Source organism: Lonchura striata, chromosome Z (assembly GCF_050655825.1).
Source record: "Lonchura striata isolate lonStrDom1 chromosome Z, ASM5065582v1, whole genome shotgun sequence".
Classification (NCBI taxonomy): domain Eukaryota; kingdom Metazoa; phylum Chordata; class Aves; order Passeriformes; family Estrildidae; genus Lonchura; species Lonchura striata.
In genome coordinates, this window is record NC_140740.1 from 66,219,051 (window position 1) to 66,239,683 (window position 20,633).

A 20,633-nucleotide genomic window follows, 5' to 3' on the forward strand; every position below is an offset into this window, starting at 1 on the left:
CACCTATAGCAAAGATATTATGAATCCCAAGAATTTGTGCTTTTCACAATCCAAAATAATGTTGGAACTTGTGATCCTAGAATACTACCAACACATATCACTAGAAAAGCAATGAATCCAGTAAATGAAAATTCAAGACAAGAGCTTCAGAATAGCTTGCTAAAATTCCTGCAAAATGTAAAAACTAAAATTTACAGGTAATAACGTATGTGGATTTTTAGGCCAAAATTTATACAACACTTTCTTCCAAAAAAAAAAAAAAAAAAAAAAAAAAAAGAAATAAACACCACTAACAACAAAACACCACCAAAATTCTCAACAAAACCCCCCACCAAAATTAACTAGTGACCAATTGTTAGAATCTGGTAAAACAAAACAGTTTAACTTTTAATACTTTCAAAATGATCCTCTGCGAATTTTTACCTCAGTTGTATAGCATATGGGATGCTACCCCAGTCTACTTCTTCAATACATGATAAGTGTGGAAATAAGAGAACAGCCTGGTTTTTATGCCTAGTTTTATATTCTGAAAGGTTTACTGTATTTTTCTTAATCCTTAAGTTGCATATTCAATCCTATATTTTTGTCTAACTACTGTCACTTATATTGTCATGCAGAAGGGCAAGTCAAGGTCAGTTTATATAAGCAGCATCAATCTGAAAAATCTTCTTCAGTCTTTATTTCAAGGCATTATGCAAAGAAAGCTTGACATTAAGAGAGCCTTAACTGACAGCAAATGAAATCAATCAGCAAATCACTAAGCCATAATAAACTCACTCAAGTTGTAGATAACCCTTACTCTTCCAAGTCTTTAACTACAAGGTCCACCAAAATGCAGTATCTGGGCAGAAATGTCTCCCATTATTCCATTACAAAATTATTGTACTAATATAGTGTAATATTTAATATTTTTTTCTTACTCTGTAAGCAATGGGTAAGAAAAAATATAATAAGGAGACATATGTTTTATAATAATGGACTACTAAGCAGATAAGGAAATTAAAAAAAAGACTAAAGAAAAGTCTCAGCATTTCAGCAAGAAGGTTTTTTTTTTAATACAAGAATAGAAAATACTCTGATTCTGTTTCTGCTACTTAAACATTTGTGTAATATAGTCTATTATTAAGTTCTCTTGCTTAGGCTCACTTACTCAGCATTATTTTCATTTTTGAAAATAAAAGACCCAGTACAAAAAAATTAAGACTCCAGACAATTCCAATCATTATGTATTTCACTTCATGAATTTAATTTGTAACCCACATGATTACCAGCAATTAAACATCTATGCTTCTTAATGGACTTGTCTGCAATGGTACACAGTACACACTCTCTAAAAAATAGTCACAAATTTACACTGTTGCAATCTGTGAAAACTACCCCTTTTCTGAAGATGCTGTGCACAGATAAACCCATACAGTTCCGAAAGAGGATTTCTGAAGTAAAAATATCTTCCTAACAAGGTGTTGTGAGAACTATATTTGATATCTTTGTGATTAAATAATGTTTTATTTTTCAATTACTGCTGTTAGCAGTCTGCTCTTACGGACTGAAGCATATTGAGATCACCATGACTCTAGAGTAATTTTTCTCATGAAAGGATAGTGCGTAGCAAACAGGGAAGATACATCCTGCTACAACATGCAGCAACCTAGTAACCAGGTGAAAAAAATCCCAGGATTACAAGCAGAAGCAAAACTAAATTAAAAAACTTAGTTAATTAAGATCATATTTTACATAATTCTTAAAGAGTTTTCTTGTTTATTAGCACAGATAATTCCTATTACATGACCCACATGCAACAGATATAAATAAATGAAAAATTCTAAGTGGACAGATAGCTACATGATTGCACGATAAAGCCAAAAAAGTAAACTTTCCATTGAGAAAGGGTACTGAAAGGTTAAATGATTATATACTAACTTTGGCATTAAAGATAATCACAATAATCACCTTAGCTGCAAAGCTTTTATAAAACTGATAGTGCTTACAAAAGAGGCTGGTCAAGAATTAGTAGTGTCACAGGCACAAAGAGAGTTTTCAGTAATTAACTGATTAATTCAGTAATTAATTTGATTAATTGGTGATTACAGACACTTACTTTGATATTTATGGTCCATAAAGCCAAGACTTAGCATGGCTGGAGTGCAAGAATGTTCCATTTAATTACAAAACCCTCTGAGAAGGCTCTTCGTATAATCTGTCCTAATTTCATAGGATGAAGAAAGGCAACTGAAGAAATAAAGAAGTGCAAGGGTGGCATAAAAACTGAGGGAAAGAGGCAAATGATAAGGAGCAAAGAAATAAGGGAAGGAGAGATGGCGTGTACGGGAGAGGGAAAAAAAACTGCTGACAGAAGTGCTGTGAAGAGGAAAGGAAGTTGAGCAGTTAAGTGGCAGAAAGGAGAAACAGTGTGAAATTCAAATTATAGAAGGCAAATTTCCAACATCACTGGGTATTTAAAAAATGTCTCATTTATTAACATTTTAAACATTATTTTTCTAATATAAAATATTAATATTATGTTTTAAAGTAATTATTACAGCCATATTGCAGAATTATGGCTTCTAAATATTTAGCAGCATGACACAACATATACCAGATACCAGCTGAACTCCTTCAAGAAGATTAAATTAGAGTTCTCCACTATACTTGTCTTCAATCTGGTTATTCAGACTTTATTTAGCTGTCAATCATTGCTTAACTTTATACACCAAGTTTGTATTTGATAGACTGAAGTTTCCAAAAGGTCAGGTTTGCAAGAGGTGTTGCCCCACTCTAACACTTTTGAAACATTTACTTTTTTATGAGTATTTCAATTCAAAATGCAAGTGTAAAGTAGCAGTAGAGTAATAAAGAATCACTTTTCTCTTTAAATGGTATATTTTAGACAAGCTTGTGGTCAGTGAGAAGCACCACATTTTGACACTAGTTATGAAAGTAGTCCTTTTGGAGAGCAGACAAAGAAATTAGTACTTTTGGAGGTGGGAGGGCAGCCCAGCTGCTGTTGATAGCAATTGCTTATTTCCCAAACAATGAAGATCCAGTTTTACCTGACAAGAAACAACAATCTGATACCAAAGAAGGGACCAATCTGGCCTTTATAATTCAATTGATAGTTTCTACTTTGGTGAAACAGTGTAAAAATAGAAGTAATAAATGTAAGTAAAAATAAAACAATACAAGAGTAAGCAGAATGCATCTTTGAGACTCTAAATATCATTTCTTCTTTCCAAAGTATTAAGAGAATTTTTGTTTTAAAAGCCAACTTAATAAAAGGAAAAAAAAAAACTTTAAAGCAGAAGTACAAGATTTAAAATACTAGTAATACTGGTCTTAAGCAGCTGCTCTACAATTAATTCATCTCATTATGTCCTCTTACCAGAACTGATTTTTGTCTGAAAGACAAGCCCTACACACAGGGTAAGATCTAATAACAGAATCATAAGGTTACCTTTGAAATTACTTGCTTCCTCAATTCGGTAAGAACTTTTTTATTGACAAGTGAACACAGAAATGAAGAAGTGTTTATTATTTAGAGGAAAATTATCACCAGAATTATGCATGTCTTTCACTATCTAATCTATCAAGCATAAATCTAAAATTAATAAACAAGTGAAAATAAATACAAATTAGGAAGCTCCTAAAGCTACATTTGTTTGTCCAATTAATTAGAAAAAGTGGACCTACAGCACAATTAGATAATGCATGACTAAATCATGCATGAATACATAAATGGTAAGAACCTACTTCTTCCTAAATTTATAATGATTATATGTTAACACTGAAGATATGTCAGTATTTGACTATATTACTACTAAAGCTATACGCCTTCATTTTTTTTACTGCACTTTTCATTTTAAATTCCTTCAAAACACCTAACAACAGCAAAGAAGTCCATAAAAATCCCATGTGGGCTTCTTCCTTAACCTGAACAAACAGATGGGGCAGGTGGAAGGGAGAGGCAAAGAGACAGGAGGGACAGAGAGACTGATTCAAAGCAAGCAAGATAGAGTGGGAAAGAGGCACAGGAAGCAGAAGAGAGAGCAAGACCCAGGCAGAGTAGCACACAGAGACTGACTGAAGGAAAGCTCAAGAATCCATAGCACAGTGAGAGCAGGCATGCAGGGAGAAGGAAAGCAAGAGCACCAGAGAGTGGGTGCACGTGGTCAGTGTGCCCACAGCAGCAAGTGCACAGCCAGGAGGGCATGCATGCAGTAAACAGTGGGCAGAGAGGACATGTGGACAGGCAGCAGAGCACGAGAGCGTGTGGCGCAGAGAAACAAAACAGAGACAGGCAGAGACAGGCAAGACAAAGTGAAAACTTAGCCATGTCAAACCCCCCTGGAGGAGAGAAAAACAGAATTGTTATTACTGGAAAAGACCTCCATCAACCCTTGACCACACCACCACACCAACAAACCATAGCACCAAGTGCCACATCCAGCTCGTCTCTGAACACCTCCAAGGATGGTGACTCCACCATATTCCTGGTAAGTCCATTCTAATGCCTTACCACCTTTCTGATGTCCAACATGAAACTCCATAGGCAGAGTTGGAGCCTATGTCCTTTTGTCCTGTTGCTAGTTGCCTGGGAGAAGAGACTGAATACAATCTGACTACAATCTCTTTTCAGGTAGCTTTGGAGAGCAATGAGGTGTCAGAGGTTAGGAGTTTTTGATTTTTTTTAATTTCTCCCACAAATATTTCTCCCATTTGTTGCCTAAGGGATGATAATGACAATAGTTAAGAGACAAAGGATGTGGCTGGAAGGAGGAGGAGAGGGAAGGTTTCGCTGCTTGTCTCTTGGCTGAGGGGCTTTCTTTTGTGAAGTGCAGAAATAGCAGATTTTGGCTGGGGTTGAGGGGCTGGGCCCATGCCTTGCTCCAGCTCTCTCCCTCCTGGGATCCGAGCAGTGTGGTTTTCATGCCGGACTGTTGGGGCCAGAGGATTCACTGCAGAGCTGTTGTCTTTCCCTACATCTCCTTATCATGGGTGCAAGAGCAGCTGTTGAACTGGAACCTCTCCAACCTCTGGCCTCACTGGGAAGGGGACCCCAACACCCAATCCTTTCCTGGAGGGAGACTCTGGCGGCTCGTGGCAGCTGCCTGCAGCAGACTGCCTGCCACTGCCCAGCGCTGCTGTTTGCCACTGCTTCGGGCTTTTTGCTACGCTTTAACCTGACACCCCACGTTCGCCGGGAGTCCCACAGCTCCTGCCACGGCTCTGGAGTCTTTGCTTTGGAGTCTTTGGTGGCCACCCTGGCCGCCATGACCCGCTGAGGGCTGCGCGCCGCAGCGCCCCCTGCAGCCGCGGGGAGGCACCGCACCCGCCCTGCCGCCGGCAGCCGGCAGCGCCCCTGCTGGCCGCGCCCGGAGCTGCACCCGCGGGCGGCGCCTGCGGCGGCGGGAGCGCCGGGAGCGGGTCTGGGCTCTGCTGGGTCCGCAGCGGCTGCTGGTGCTTGTGTGTCTTATTGTACACATACATACATAGTAATAAAGAACTGATACTCCTTTTTCTATTCTTTGCCTGAAAAACCCGTAATTTCAAAGTTGTAAGAATTTGGAGAGGAGGGGGTTACATTTTCCATTCCAAGGGAGGTTCCTGCCTTCCTTGGCAGACGCCTGTCCTTTCAACCAGGACAGGTGTCACCTGAGCTTCCTTTTCTCCAAGCTAAACAACACTGGCTCCTTCAGCCACTCCTCACAGACTTATGCTCCAGACCCTCCCCCAGTTCTGTTGCCTTTCTCTGGACATAATCCAGCCCCTCAATGCCTGTCCTCCAGTGAGTGAGGGAGGGGCCCAGAACTGGACAGAGCACTTGAGGTGTGGCCTCCACCAGTGCCGAACACAAGGGGACAATCCCTGACCTGGTTCTGCTGGACACAGTATTGCCAAGATGCTATTTGCCTTCATGGCCAGATGGGCAAAGCTGGCTTTTGTGAAGCCGCTGTCAACCAGCACTCCCAGATCCTTTTACATTTTCTTGTATCTGGAGTCATGTCTTCAGATAGGTTGGGTCATACTGACAAATATTTAGAAGTCATTTTAGCACAAATCAACTGTAATTCCTTTAAAACATAACATTAACATATGTTTTTAAAGTACCTAAATTTGGTTCAAGAAATTTCTTTCATACCAGTTTCTAGCCTTCTGTGTCTACCTCTCCAAACATAAGAAATGTAAACTGATAATGCACCAGTACTGAATTATTTATACATAAACATTTAAATCTCATTGTATTTATTTGGAGACTTTATGAATTGTCTTTAGGTAAAAATGCTTGGCATTAGTATCAATTACATATTTGATGTAAAAGTACTTGAGACAATTCAGTATTAGTTTTCTGAATGCACACTTTTACTGTGAGAGAAAAAAAGAAGAGAGTGATAAGATTATTAAGTAATTTTATTCTTGTTCTAAAGATGTAACACTGTTGAACTTTATATTTTAGAAAGAGCTGATAATCTTTACTGGTTAATTTAAATAGTCATCTGCCAAACAAGACTACCAGAATTGGCAATACCATGTCATTTTAGTTGCCTGTTAACCCTATATCCTATATTCACAGGAGGCTTCACATATGGTTCCACTTTTTGTCTCCAGTAGGAACATTAGGGAATGGCCAGAACAGCACACCTTAAATGCTGTGTTCAGTGTGTTCCAGGTGCTTGAAAACAATACTATAATTTTCCACTTTCAAACTTAAAAAACAAATAGCACAATTTCGTGACATAACATTCTTCACAGCAATTAAGTATCAGGTGAGACTTTTTCAAAGCTATAGCAATCATATTTTAATCTTAGAGATATTATACCTTTTTCATTTTTTATCCAACTGAAGTGACATTTCCAAACTACTGTAGTACTTCTTTTGCAGTCCTCAAGAATTTAACAAATGACTACAGATATACAGAATGGTGTCTCCAAATATTTCACTTCATTTAGGTCAAAACTAGAGGGTGCCATCCTTTAAAACATGCATACCACTTCTATATGATGAACTGATAACACTCAGACCAATGGACATACAATTAATTAATGATCTCAGCCACCTACTACAAACTCGATGCATGAATAATAAAAATAGGACAATGTCATCTTAGTACTCAACAGTTCCGATAGCCAGTGCTTCATCCCTATCACACTGTCTAATTTAGTATCTCAATTTTTCATGCAGTTTTAAAAATTATACCATCAAATACCAATAAATTTAAACTTGAGAAAAAGCTGATGTCTAACACTTGTAAATAATAAGGCCTTTAACTGAATTGTAATTATCATAGACCAACTATAGCAGCTCTAGAGAACATGCAGGCAAACCATTCCACTGGTTTTAAAGAGAAGTGTCCATAAACTGATTACTCACAGTTTACCTAATTCAAAACTACAGGATTGCTCTTAATGTAGTTTTACATGGAATTAACATCAATTAGCTGACTCCCAGCTATAAAAAGGAAAATTCCATAAGAAAATATCTATAATGTGTTTAGAAAGTTATCAAAAAAGCACTATGTAACTAGAGGTAGGGAGAGAAGAGGAAGAAAGAGAAGCAAAAGGGAAAAGGAGAAAAAAAAGGCAGAAAAGAACCTCACAGTGATACGAACTGAACAATTGGAGCTGTTTGTATATGCACAGAGTAACCAAGTGTAACTGAAGCTGTCAGGTAAACAAAAAGTGGGTTTATATCACTGTACTACCAGTGCAGCACATGCATTACTATGGGTTAGCTATAGCACAAGTAAGTACTCTGTTCAAATGTGAAATGCAACTTTTTATACATCTGTTTCTGTTTTTAGAAATAATGACAGAACAGACTATCTTGGAAATGCTTCTGCAATCATTGGAAGATCAGAAATGTATGAAAGTTGGGATGAGATAAAAAAAACAAAAATAGGAATCACCAAACAGGCTTCTGAGTTGGAAAAGTGGTATTTAAAAGCTGGTGATTTCTGTGACAGCTTCGTAGAATAAAGTTGCACCTGTGGAACATTTTTGCCACTTTAGAAGAAGAGGAAGCATTTGCAGCCCAACCTTTGCCAGAGATGTACAGCTGTGCTTTCTAAAGTGCACAGGAATCTCACGGTGTTACGTATTGCTCCTTTATTATGGAAACATGATAATACACAATTTAAATATTTTTCATATTGAAAAACATGCATGCAAAAGGGCAACAGTGAGAAATTTCCAGCTTAGCATCTGCCTTTCTTGAATGTTTGGTTTTGTGACACTGTTCCTGCAATTATATACTGCATCTAGAACTGAAAATCTACAATAAATTTTAAAAGGTTACTACAGAAAAGTATACACATTGTGCAATATTTGCATTCCCTCATATCCTTGCACTTTGCTTGACTGCCTTTACTCTCTCTGATTCAGATAGAAGAGCACAATGAAAGAAATAAGTCCTCACTCTGCCTTTTGTTCTCTCACTGGGAAAACAAAATATTCTGCTTTTAACGATAATGTAATCTGTGCAGCTATAAAGACTAAGGCATAGTTTATATAGAAGACACAACAAACTTAGAAACAATACAAAGGCATTGCACAGAATCCGTTTTCACAACTGAAGACGTGTATATTGTCAGTTATTTCTCTTCCCCAGTTTCCTCCCAATAAAATTACTATTTTGAAACACATAAGTATTTAAACCTACATAAACAAAACAGCTCCTGCACTGAAGTATTCCAAATAGCAGATTCTTCTAAATTATGAGTTAAAAAGATCACTGTTAATTCTAAAACTTAAATATGAAAAAATATGATACTGACCACGTAGCAACATAGAAAGCTTGGGTTTTTTTTTTCCCTGCTTATAATTTCTACTTGTCTTGCTTAAATTTCATAGAGGAAAGGGGAGTGGGATAGAGTAATATTAATTTTCAAATATAGAATTTGTGTTTTTCCATGGTCATATCCCTGTCAGTTATTTAATATTATACCTGCAAAATTAAAAGTTCACATAATCTCTGAAATACCACATCTAACAGTATATATGAAAATTATTTCTCTTTCAACTGTTGACTACATTTGTTTTGATGCATTTTTCTTCTCCACACATTCAGAGTAGTCTAGCTTCTTGTTCTCAGTTGCAAAAAAATGAAAACAAGAAACAGGATTATTTTAGACTCTAACCTGAAATGCTGCAGCCTCTGGCCTGCCCTTCAGCCTTTCCTCTGAAAAGGTCTCCAGGTGCAGTTTGGGTAGCTCCAGGGTGAAGTCATTCGTGGCTGCTGCAGTACACAGCAGCAAAGCCTGATCTCTGACCTAAAGGGAAAAAAACAGCATCAATGGTAATTCCCCTTCAGACACATTAACTGGGATGAACTGGGTCCCCTTGAGCCCACTGAGTGGACTTGCATTGATCGCTGGACCTGAAATCCATGAATAAATTTAGGACTAATTGATTTTTCGTTGCAAATAAATCTCTAATTCAGAGTGCTGGGAGAGAATGTTAAGAAGAAAAAGCATCTTCCCCTGGTCTGAAATGAGAAGAAAAGACACTAAGGGCTCTGTAGCCCAGCTGGTGTATCCATTTCACAGATCTGTCGCCGGTAAAAACCTCGTAAGAAACGAAACAGTAATTTTACTTGTAACTGAAAAAAACAGGAGCTGTGAAATTAAAAAGTTCATGTGATCACATCAATGAGAAGCTGGCATGTGAGATCTGCCTACTCTGGTATCAGTCCTCCAGAACAAGTCTCATTAAGAAACAACTCAGCCAAAAGTCAGAATAAAATGAATAATCCACAAATAAAGCAAAACGAACTAAGCTGTAGCTTTCCCATTAACAAGGGGGGGAAGAGGGAGGAAGGGAGGCATGCAGGTTTTTGCGGGCTGGGCAGGGCGGGAGGCACTGGCCGCTCGCCGGCGCAGCGCGGCTTGGGCAGGCCGCGCTCGGCCCAGCGCCCTTGGCGCGCAGCGCCACCTGCCGGCCGCGCGGCGGCGCCGCCCGCGCTTTGTGCTCGGGCGCGGAGCTCTGCAGAGGCGCGGCGCTGCCCTGCCTATCGCGACATGTCGTGCGCCCGCCTGGCAGCGCGGACAGGCCGTCTCTCGCACCTAATGCGTGCTTCCCACCGGCAGACACACGCCATATGATGCCGCACATCCATTTTTCATTCTATTTAATACAAAATTTACAATGTCCACCTCCAGGAGGTCCCAGTCGTCAGATGATGTTCTTACACAGACAGACAGACATACAAATATATGTTAGTACAAACGAACAGATTAAATCCATTCGTTTGTCATACACTGCATCTGTTGAGGAGCAATAGTACATACTGCAAAAATAGTTTACTAAAACATATACTGGGTATATTCTAAATACACACAAAACAATAGATAAACATTTACTAAGTACTATTTAATAAATTCCAGGGTTTTTTAGAGGCTGCCTTGCCTGAGAGAATGCACTGAACATGAATTAAAACATAAATATATTCATTTTATGTCCCAGATTACTTTTCTGTAACCACTTACAAAATTAGATTCTTGTAAAATGTTGATTATGTGTGAACAGATTTCAAATAATAGCAGAGCCTTTGAAATCTGCTCTGATTGAAAGAAGCATGTGCAAATCTACTGATACAAAGAAGAAGAGATTTTATTTTATTCGTTTCTCTGTTCTATGGGAATAGGGAGTCCTACATTTCCCAAGTTGACCTAAAGAATTCCTGTCAATACCTGTGGCTGCCAAACATATGCACTATGATGCAATTTTTATAACAGGAAAGGTCCTCTACACATTTTTTTGCACACATAGTGCACTAGGTTCAGGATATACAGTCCTATGGAACAAACATACTCTCTAGAGTGTTCTGTCAGCATGTGTAATTCTGGTCAGATGTTAACCTTGTTGAATATAACAAAATACATTGCTTTAAATACACACGCATGCACACACGCACACACACACGCACACACTTAATTTACATTTTTATAGCTTATATACACAGCAACTTTTCAGTGTCTTTGCTGCCAGTATGCACACAGATAAAAGAAAACATTAATGTGGATTAAGGTACTAAGAATTTATCAACATCAAACCACCAGTGTTTTGCCTTCTACCCTTCTGAACCGTAGTCAATAGATCTAAATATTTTACTGCACCCTGGCCAATTCATTGTTTGATGTTTAAAAACTCAAACAGAATCAAAGAAAATTTATTAAATTTCAGCCCCCAAATGAGATACTATTAGCTTTGAAAGTCAAGTTTAACTGCGATATTGATGATTCTCTTTTTTCTGTGACAAAATTCACAAGGGAAATCCCTATGTCAAAGTACAAAAGCAGATTGCTAATACTAGGGGGAAAAAAACAATGTATAAGCAATGTAGGTATAATATATACACAATACAGACAGTAGAAGTCCTTTTAACCCTATTAGTTTCAAACTCTCTATTTCAGTATTGAGGTCTGACACTCACTGAACAATAAAATATAAACCCCATTTTTAAAATGGCTGCACTGTGGTATACAAATGCAATTAATATCACTACATCACAAAGTATGTATTAGCTTGTTAAACATTATGATTTTTGATATGAGGATTCACAATTAAAAAAACAAAACAAATACTTTTTTGTGTTTGTAAATACTTAGATTGTAGAGACTACATCTCTTTATCAGTATGCATACTGAGGAACTGAAAATTAATATGGACTTTTCCTTTTGAAAAATATTCATGAGGGTTCAGGGAAAATTGTAAGAACAAAAGACTGGGTGTATGCTGTACAAATATCACAATATTGTTTCACTAGAAGTGAAAACATTCCAAGCTGCCTACCTATTGAAGGACTGGAAAGCCGTATTGGCCATGGCAGTATGGACTCATGTAGGAGAGACCAGATCTGTATGAAATCTTAGTAAAGAATTAACTTAATAACTTCTGTCTGTTGGCTTTTTGAGATCCAGATACAAAACAACAGGAGTTGGGAAACTATTTCCTCATTCTCTAATGCAGTAAAAACTCACAAATTTACATTACAGAACCAAGAGGCAAAGATAAAATGTGTAATTTAATTTCTTTTTTAAAAGAGGGTATTTTGGAAGCTCAACAGGCAAAAGAACCATCCTATGCAGCTAAGCTGCATTGAATTAAATTGCAATTTTCAGAGCTTTTTTTCTATTTAATGACTTTTTTTTCTTACAAATGAAATCTAAAGCAAGACCATTTGTCTTAAAAGTCTTCTGAGGCTAGAGAGCTTTATGTTAATCTAAAACACCTAATCAGCTAATCAGACTTATTGCAATGATTAAAAATGTCTAAATATAGTTTCACTTCCCTATATTCTAAAATTAATATGGAGGAAAATTATATAAATTTTTATTTATCCATTGTTAGTGAAGCTTTAGCTGAGACTGTGAAAAGTTTCAAGAGTGATTTTATATGGAGTATAGTTAAGTGTCGTGACAGCATGCTTCTAAATATGATCATTGCATTTTTCAGTTTAGACATATATAAATACTATATAAAAACAGGCAAAATCACAAATCCACACTCTACCAAAATACTCATAGCATTTTAAAATAAAGGAGAAGAGTGATTTATGACAGTGTTTAACTTTTCAATTAATTAGGAGAGCAACAAAGAAGACAACACTATAGCCACTCAATTTAAAATCAATGAAGTACTCATTAATTCAGATCAAAGCTGAAACTGAATAATAAACTGAAGTTACACTATTGACCAAACCAAGGTGTAGAATTTGATGGACTAATTCTACATGTCCAAAAATGTATTTTAAAATTTTCTGCTGCTCAGGTAGTTAATAGTTTTGTCTACACTCCACTCCGGTGCTTACTTTGGTTTTTCTATGTACAGTTTGATGTGGTATATCCAGTTATGCCAGTAGAGACATTATACTAAATGCTAGGAAGTTGTAAATGGTATTAGAATGTGGTCAGCCCTTCCTAATATTTTTCCCAGTTGCTATCTGAGTGGTACAACAAACATGAGATTTTAGTTTTTGTTTTGTTCCTAATTCAGTGCTTTCTTATGGTGAAAATAAAATCAAATTATTTCTGGATATAAACTTAAAATATAAGCTATATATGAGAACATTTTATAAGTTCAAAGTTCACCAACTCTACATTAAAAATACTTTTTTTGGTAATTAAAAATAAATTTTTCTTTCATTTCTAGTACTTTTAAAATAACATATCATCTACAATTTAAAGAGCAGAACAAGATTCACAGTGATTAGGTGATAAGCAAATGGAAAAGAGTTATGTAATCTGTTTGTCTCTGAACACAATATTGCTGATATAACAGAAGCTGCAAATACAGAAATCATTCTAAAAGAGTACAAGCAACATGGTTTCTACCATGCTGCTATGTTTTCTGCCCATGACATGCAACAGACAAAAATTAGTTGAGAACTTTTTAAAGTTGAAGAAAGCAGTTTGAATGCAAATCTTAGTCTTAACCAGTCTTGCAAGTATGTGGCTGATTTAGCTGTGTAGTGTCCATACCTCCAGGGCAGCATGTAGAGTGGGGGCCATATTACATATGTTTAAAAAACACACACACATACTAGACATATCCTTTGCCAAGGGAAGCATTTTAACAGAAATAACTTACTCAGTAACTGCTTTGAATGGGGTAGTCTTTTTTATAGTGTTATACAAATGATCATGAAACTAAGAAGAATAATACTTTATACATTGTTGGATAGAATTAAACCTTCATGAACACTTCCTATTTTTTTCATACTTAGTATGAATTGATAAAGTTTTCTTACTCTATATTAAAAATACAAATGAATACACAGGAAGGAAGTTGCACCAACAATAATACTGAATAGTCTTGATAACAGTAGTTCTTCAAGTAAGCTGCTGATACAGATTATTTTCCTCATTATACATTCATATACTTTGGGCTCTCCAGAAAACAGTGATTAATCTAAGCGTTATCCATTTAAGGGAATACAGACACCAAATTATTTGCAGCAGGATTTGGCACAAGTAATATCCAAAGAAGTACCTCCCACAGCACCCTTAAACATATATCTTAACCACCATATCTTAAACTGAAGGCACTTTAAATCAAGTCCCTAAAAACTGGAAAATTATAGACACAATTAGAGAGACCATGAGGTGGGGAATGGTATTTGGAACCGAATTAGTCAACTGAACTGCAAAAACATCCATCAAACCTTTCTTATTTTTCCCCCAAGAGGGATAAAAACCAAACTACACCAAAGCACAATGTTTTTTGCTTAGACAAGAGTTTCTTATATGACAGAAAGGGAAACAGTTGAATGGATACTTGTTACATGGCCATTAGTTAGGTTTGTGTCATCATTAAAAGCCATCAGATCATTGCAATTCATATATCAAAAGAAGAAATACATCCTCAAAATCAAGGGTCTGACTTCTGTTGACAGTGGAGGTTTAAATAGCATTTTGACATACCTTAGTGTAGGTAGCCATACATTATTATAGGTATTATTATATTATTATTATTATTATTATATTATTATTATTATTATATATTATAGGTAGCCAATTATTATACCAAATATTTACCTCAACAGAATAACTACTGAAAATTTCTGTATTGGCATAGTGATTCAGTGATCCTTTCTGATTACAGCCATACAAATTTGTATTTAATTACAAAACAAGCAATTTCACAGATGGTTTCCAAGAGAGCATTAATTACTGAATAACAGTATTTGTGTAAAGGAGATATGTCTCTTAATACTGATGTTTTGGGTGTGTTTGGCTTTTTTTTCCTTCTTTTTTCTTTTTTGTTTTTTTTCCTTCCTTCAAGACTAGTCAAGATTATGGAAATTAATTTTCAGAGCAGACTACCATCCCAGGCTTACCTATAAGATTAATTCAAGCCTTCTCATATTACTCCATACACACCCTACATGGTCTGTTGAATAAGAATTTGATCCAGAGTTGGGTTTTGCAAATGTTGACCACAGCACCTAAGCTTCTCTACAGCTGCAAGATACTCACTATAATACATACCCTATGAAAAGATTTCAGTGACCTTGGGCTGAAAATGAACCTATGTCTGGAGAGAATATAGTTAATGTATTCAATAATTCCACAATTCTCCAAACAACAATTTATCCTCACTGAAGATAAACTATATACAGTATTCAGTCTTTAAAAAAAAACCTCACAAAAATACAAAAACCCCACCTCAACCAACAAGCAAACAATCCCCCCAAAATAAAAACAAAAAACCAACAAAGAAAACCAAAAGATAAAGACAAATGCGTCCTGAAATTAGTTACTTAGATATGTCCAAACTGAAAACAGTTAAGTACATGGATATGACTTTCGGCAATGTCTTATCTTTACTTTGTGAAGGTTTTTAAATCCCTCTTGAGCTGGAGTACCATTTTTAGCTTGGCTAGGTCAGAATGACACTGAACAATATGAGTGATGACACACCAGACAGCTATATGGACAGAGTTGTCATCAGCAAGCCAGCTGTGCTAACACCTGTATGTCCTGCACAACTGATCTTTAGGAACACGGATCAAGAAAGTCAGATTGCTAGGAGGCGGAAACAAAAGTCATTCATCAAACACTGAAATAAAGAAGCACTCATCTGAGATGGAAGAGGAGAAAAAAATTAATATTTTTTACTGCATTTTTTTTCTTACCACAGAGAAATAATAGTTGGTTTCCTACTGAAAACTTCTTATAGAAGTTACTTAGAATTTTAACAATCTAACTGGGTTTTCTTTGTGATTTTTTTGCATGTACACATACTTGCTGTTTCAATAGGCTTATGATAGGATTGTTGAGAACAATCCAGGACCACAGTAACGGACAGACTTTGAGTACACACACACAAGCAGGCTTCACACTTGATATTAATGTTTACAGAAAAACAAAAAAAACAGCTTGGGAGTTTCATTAGGTTAGGCAAAAAAAAAAAAAAAAAAAAAAGTTAGGATCTCTAAAATGAGGGCTTTTAAATAATTATTGAGAAAACTGAATAATATGATGGACTATAGATTCCAGTTAACTGACAGAAATGAGTCAGGTCATATCTACTGGAGTCTGACTGAGATAGCTAACTTAAGTCTCATAACTGTTTTCTTCTTCCAGGACTTGATTAATTTGTGGTCTTATTGCTGCAACTAACAATTATTGCCACTTATACTGAGTGGTTTTTTTTCCCATGTAGTCACTTGTATATTATCTTAGACCTATTGTAAACTAATTCCTTGCAGGCCATAAAACTGTCATCATAAGGAAATGCATTTGATTGCTATGGGTCACATCAGAAATAACAATCTACTGCTACAATCTTACCAATTCTCAAGTATTCAATGGCCCTACCCTATCTCCAACTGTATTATAAAACTCTATTATATGTGCTGCATTAAAAGAACCCAAACCATTAAATTAGATACAGAAAAATAGTTCTGTCTTTTTTTTTTTTTTTTTTAATATATTATGGGATGAATGATACAGTGTTCATATATTTTTCAACTGATAGAGTCATGGGACCCAGATCTCATAAACAGATTAGGGGCATTTCAGAGGAGACAACAGGGGTGGCAATGAAACAATAAAACACAACAGTGGATGGCTTTCAAGGCATGAGTGCTGACAAGTCTACATGGAAGTTGTTCTGCTAGCTAGCATATGAACCTTTCAATCAGCAGAAATGAAGTGCACTACAGAAATGGACGAAGACTAATTCTTCTGACCAAATGCCAGAAGGAAAGGAGTACACAGGATAGCTGCTTTGATCCCTGGCATGTCCCAAAGTGTCAGAATAAGTAGGTTGCTAATTGGTATTGGAAAAAACAGTGAGCATGTTGTATTTTATTAACCTGCTAAAACAGGCAAATCCTAAACAGCCATGACCAGGTGAAAACTATGATAGACTAAGCTTGTCAAGATTTTGATACTTAAGAATACAAGGAGAAAAAAACAATTTTCTGTCACTTTGAAGGCTAGCTCACTGGAATTATTTCTTATGGTGGTGTATAACATCGCCTAAATGTAGAGAACAGGGATTTAGGCAGGCTGAAAAGAAGGCAGCTATAGCAGTGAACCAGGTGCAGCCTAAGTGAGGACAAATGAGGGCAGGACAAAGTTGGTTGCAGACACTTCTGGTGTCAGACCCACCATAGGTCATAGCTAAGCCCCACAGCCCTGCTGGAAGCCCCTCTGTGAAAATGAATTTAAGAATGAGAAAAACCCACCACTCAGGAAGAGAAGGAGGGAACAAAAATAATGAACATCTAAGTCAGAGAAGTGAGGCAGAAATGCTTAAGGCACTGGATTAGGTATTTCCTCATAGCACAGAGAGAGGACTATTCTGGGGCATACCCACATCATATTGCATGAAGGAGCCTATTCCAGAGCAGGTCCAGGAAATCCTTCAAGATAGTTCCTGAAGGAATTAAAGTCCATGGAGAATCTACACTGAAGCAGATATTCTTGAAAGATGGCAGCCCACATGGAAAGCCCACAGTGATGCAGGGAAACAGCATGAGGATGTAGGAACAGAAAAGAGGAGTTGGTGTGCACTGACTGCAAACCGCTGTGCCTCACAGCATGAGCAGGGCAGTCATAAGTGAAGCTGAGACTAAAAGGCAGGGTAATGCTAATTTCTAAATTGTTTCTATCTCTCCAAATCTACTTCAAAAAAGAAATTAAAATAGTTTCCCAAAGTAAGCTGGTTTATCTGTGATGATGAATATTATGCAATGTCTCTACCTAGATCTCAAGACATGAGCTTTCTCATCCTGTTTCATTCCCCTGCTCTCTTGAGGAGGACTGAGAGAGCATCTGGGTGGGCCTATGGCTGCTGGCCACGGTTAGCCCAAAAAAAGCATTCAAACTGAGAAGCAATAAAAGATTTTAGAAGAGATAGTGTAAAATTATTTCTTCCTCTGATGGGATTACAGGATCACAGAATATTCTGAGCTGGAAAGGACCCACAAAGATCATGAAGTCCACTCTTAAATAACTGGTCCATACAGGAATTGAACCCACAACCTTGGTATTACTACCATACCTAATAGATGATTAACTACACATGTTAAAGAATCTTGTCATAGAAATTAATAGATTTAATGTCTCTTATACCATTTATACAACCAGAATATTAAGAAATAAAGAAGAAATTAGTAATGGAATACAGTTTACCAGTAATGAATTACAGTTTCCCGTTTACAGCAAGCATAACAAGGGTTTATTATATAACAAAAATAACTTCAACTTTTTGAGGGGAAAGTGTTTCATGAAACAACTTATTTTTCATACATAAAAAAAGAACTGCCCATGGATTTTAAAGTAAGATACGTTCTTAAATTATTTTTCTTTTTATTAGAAGACATTTTAAGAAAACCCTTTATGTTTGAACTTCAAGTAGATGGAATTTCCTTGCATCACTCTTTCAGTAAAATTTTATTCATTTCTGTTTTTATTTTGCTATTACCTTCTAGTCATCTTCAGTATTTTGAGAATAAAACTGAACCAAACCATAATCCTTTTGAGGTCTCTGTTCTTGGTGATATTCTGTTTTGATTTTTTATATTTCTTAAAACATTCACTTCACATTTAGGTATTTGTCCATAATATTTAGATGGTATAAGATGAAGAAAGATCTCTTATTTGATCAGGAACTTCTGTGGAAATAATTCAGCTCCAGGAGTAGGATAAAGATAGCTAATATGACATGACTCAGAGTAAGACAAAAAATAACCTTCTAAAGAACTTCTTGTAATTTATGAAGGACATGAAACTAGTTGTTAAAAACATTTTCTCTCTTAGTATAGCCAGTGCTCACATTCTTCAACAGTTATGCTTCATAAATATTCATGAAGGTTAAAAAGGTAGCTCCACAATGGTCTTGAAAGAATCATTCTGGGCACAAGCATGCCCAAGCACTTTCTGTCAAAGTCAAATTTTGATACTAGATGTTCCATCCATCCAGTCACAGTGCAGAGCAGAAAGTAGTGTAAATGATCCCTGGTCTAGTGGTATATTAGAAGTATGCCAGAGATTGTTTCCCTCAGCTCTTTCTCTTACTTTTGTTTGCTGAATGTTACACCCCAGTATATCCAAAGGCAGATGATCTAGTATCTACACTTCTAACTTCTGGAATTCTTGTAGGGATAGAATATGGAGAGGAATGAGGCTACTTTAATGGATCAGAGTATACTGTCTTATCTTGAGTCTAGCTAAGATTACTAAGGATGTCTGGAAAATCCCTCTGAGATCTGTAAGTAAAAATTTAGCATTATGAATTAATAATACAGATCCTGAAGTGATATAGTGGAATTTTGTGGATATTTGCTCATGAATACATCAACACAGAAATATCAAAACCTTCAATTTCAAACTCAATTTCAAACAAAGTAAAGCTGCGGTTAGTAGCAGTACTTGTCCAACTTCAGTTGATTCTGAACTTTACCCATTTTCTTTTGATTTCTTTCTTAAAACAAAAGTAAATCCCAGAATTTCTAGTGGAGAAAGAAGGGTTTATGGTTCCTTTACTAGTACCTAATCCATTTCTTCATGTACTCATTTTTTACTGTGTGAGAAACCCTTTAAGACCAACAGTGTAAACTTTATAGTTTACACATATTCATTAATGCTAGGTAATTAGTTACCATTATGATGTAGGATTTACATTTCAGATACATCCAAAACAAAATCAATAATCTCTCTTTGTTTTTCTAGGAGAAATAGTATGTCAAATTTTGAATGATTTGCAATCAATTTTTTTAGTTCCTGCTGAAAGGAGCATCCTGACATTTCTAATTCTTATGTTTTCCTCATTCCTTAGGTTGACAAACCAGAAAGGATAAATTAATTGCTACTCACTAACGTGCTATGTGGGCCTACCAACTATGTACATCAAGAATTAAGAAGCAATATGGCAACTAAAATTCTCAGAAAAAATATGGCTGTTTCTCAATCAATTCACTGCATCAGGTTAATAAGTACCAAGAATGTGGCCTTCTCTATAGACTTTCCCCAAACACTCCAATCCTTCAATCCTTCAATTTAATGCACATAATGGCATTGCTTTCAAAACCAAAATGTAACCTTGCAATCTCAGACAATAAATTCTGAATGCCACAGACATGTATGTCTTACTGCAAAACACAACACTTTCTGCATGACATGAGATGTTAAGCTTAAAACAAGCCAGTACGAAACAGGTGGGGGCAAAAAAGCCAGACAGTCTGTACTAACAGTTTGCTGCAGCTGAAACACACAGTTTTAGGTTCTGTCACTTTCTTGAACATTAAAGGAAAGAAAGACTTTAAAAAATATCAGAAAATTAAATTAGTTTTGGTGAACACAGAAACTAAAATGAAGAATAGATTCCCATGTTGCTGTGACTTCAAGATGTGATAAGGGAAATTAACACTCCAAGACAATAAAAACAGTTATTTTGCTTTGTGTTGCTCTAGACTAAAAACAGCTATAAAACAATCAACAACTAGAGCTACAGTTAAAACCAGTCCTTTTGCCTAAATAATTAATATACAAGCTTTACTGGACTTTCAAATAATGCTATACCAGGGCAAAACTGTGCAAGTAAAAGAGAACACTTAAGATTATTTATCAATTTGAAAATTGTCTTTAAAATATCATGAAAGTTTCTGACTACAGGTTGCATCTTACTGT

The 20,633-nt window shown here is 36.3% G+C and overlaps 1 protein-coding gene across 22 annotated transcripts in view; it reads right to left on the reverse strand.

The window, feature by feature from the left end:
- Positions 1–20,633, reverse strand: part of CCDC171 (coiled-coil domain containing 171) — a 161,685-nt gene that overhangs the window by 38,481 nt on the left and 102,571 nt on the right. For all 22 annotated transcript variants that reach the window (XM_077790231.2, XM_085566918.1, XM_085566923.1 and 19 more), the window contains one exon: positions 9,132–9,263. In XM_077790231.2, the coding sequence (XP_077646357.2) occupies positions 9,132–9,263 (132 nt within the window). The remainder of the gene's footprint in view (positions 1–9,131; positions 9,264–20,633) is intronic.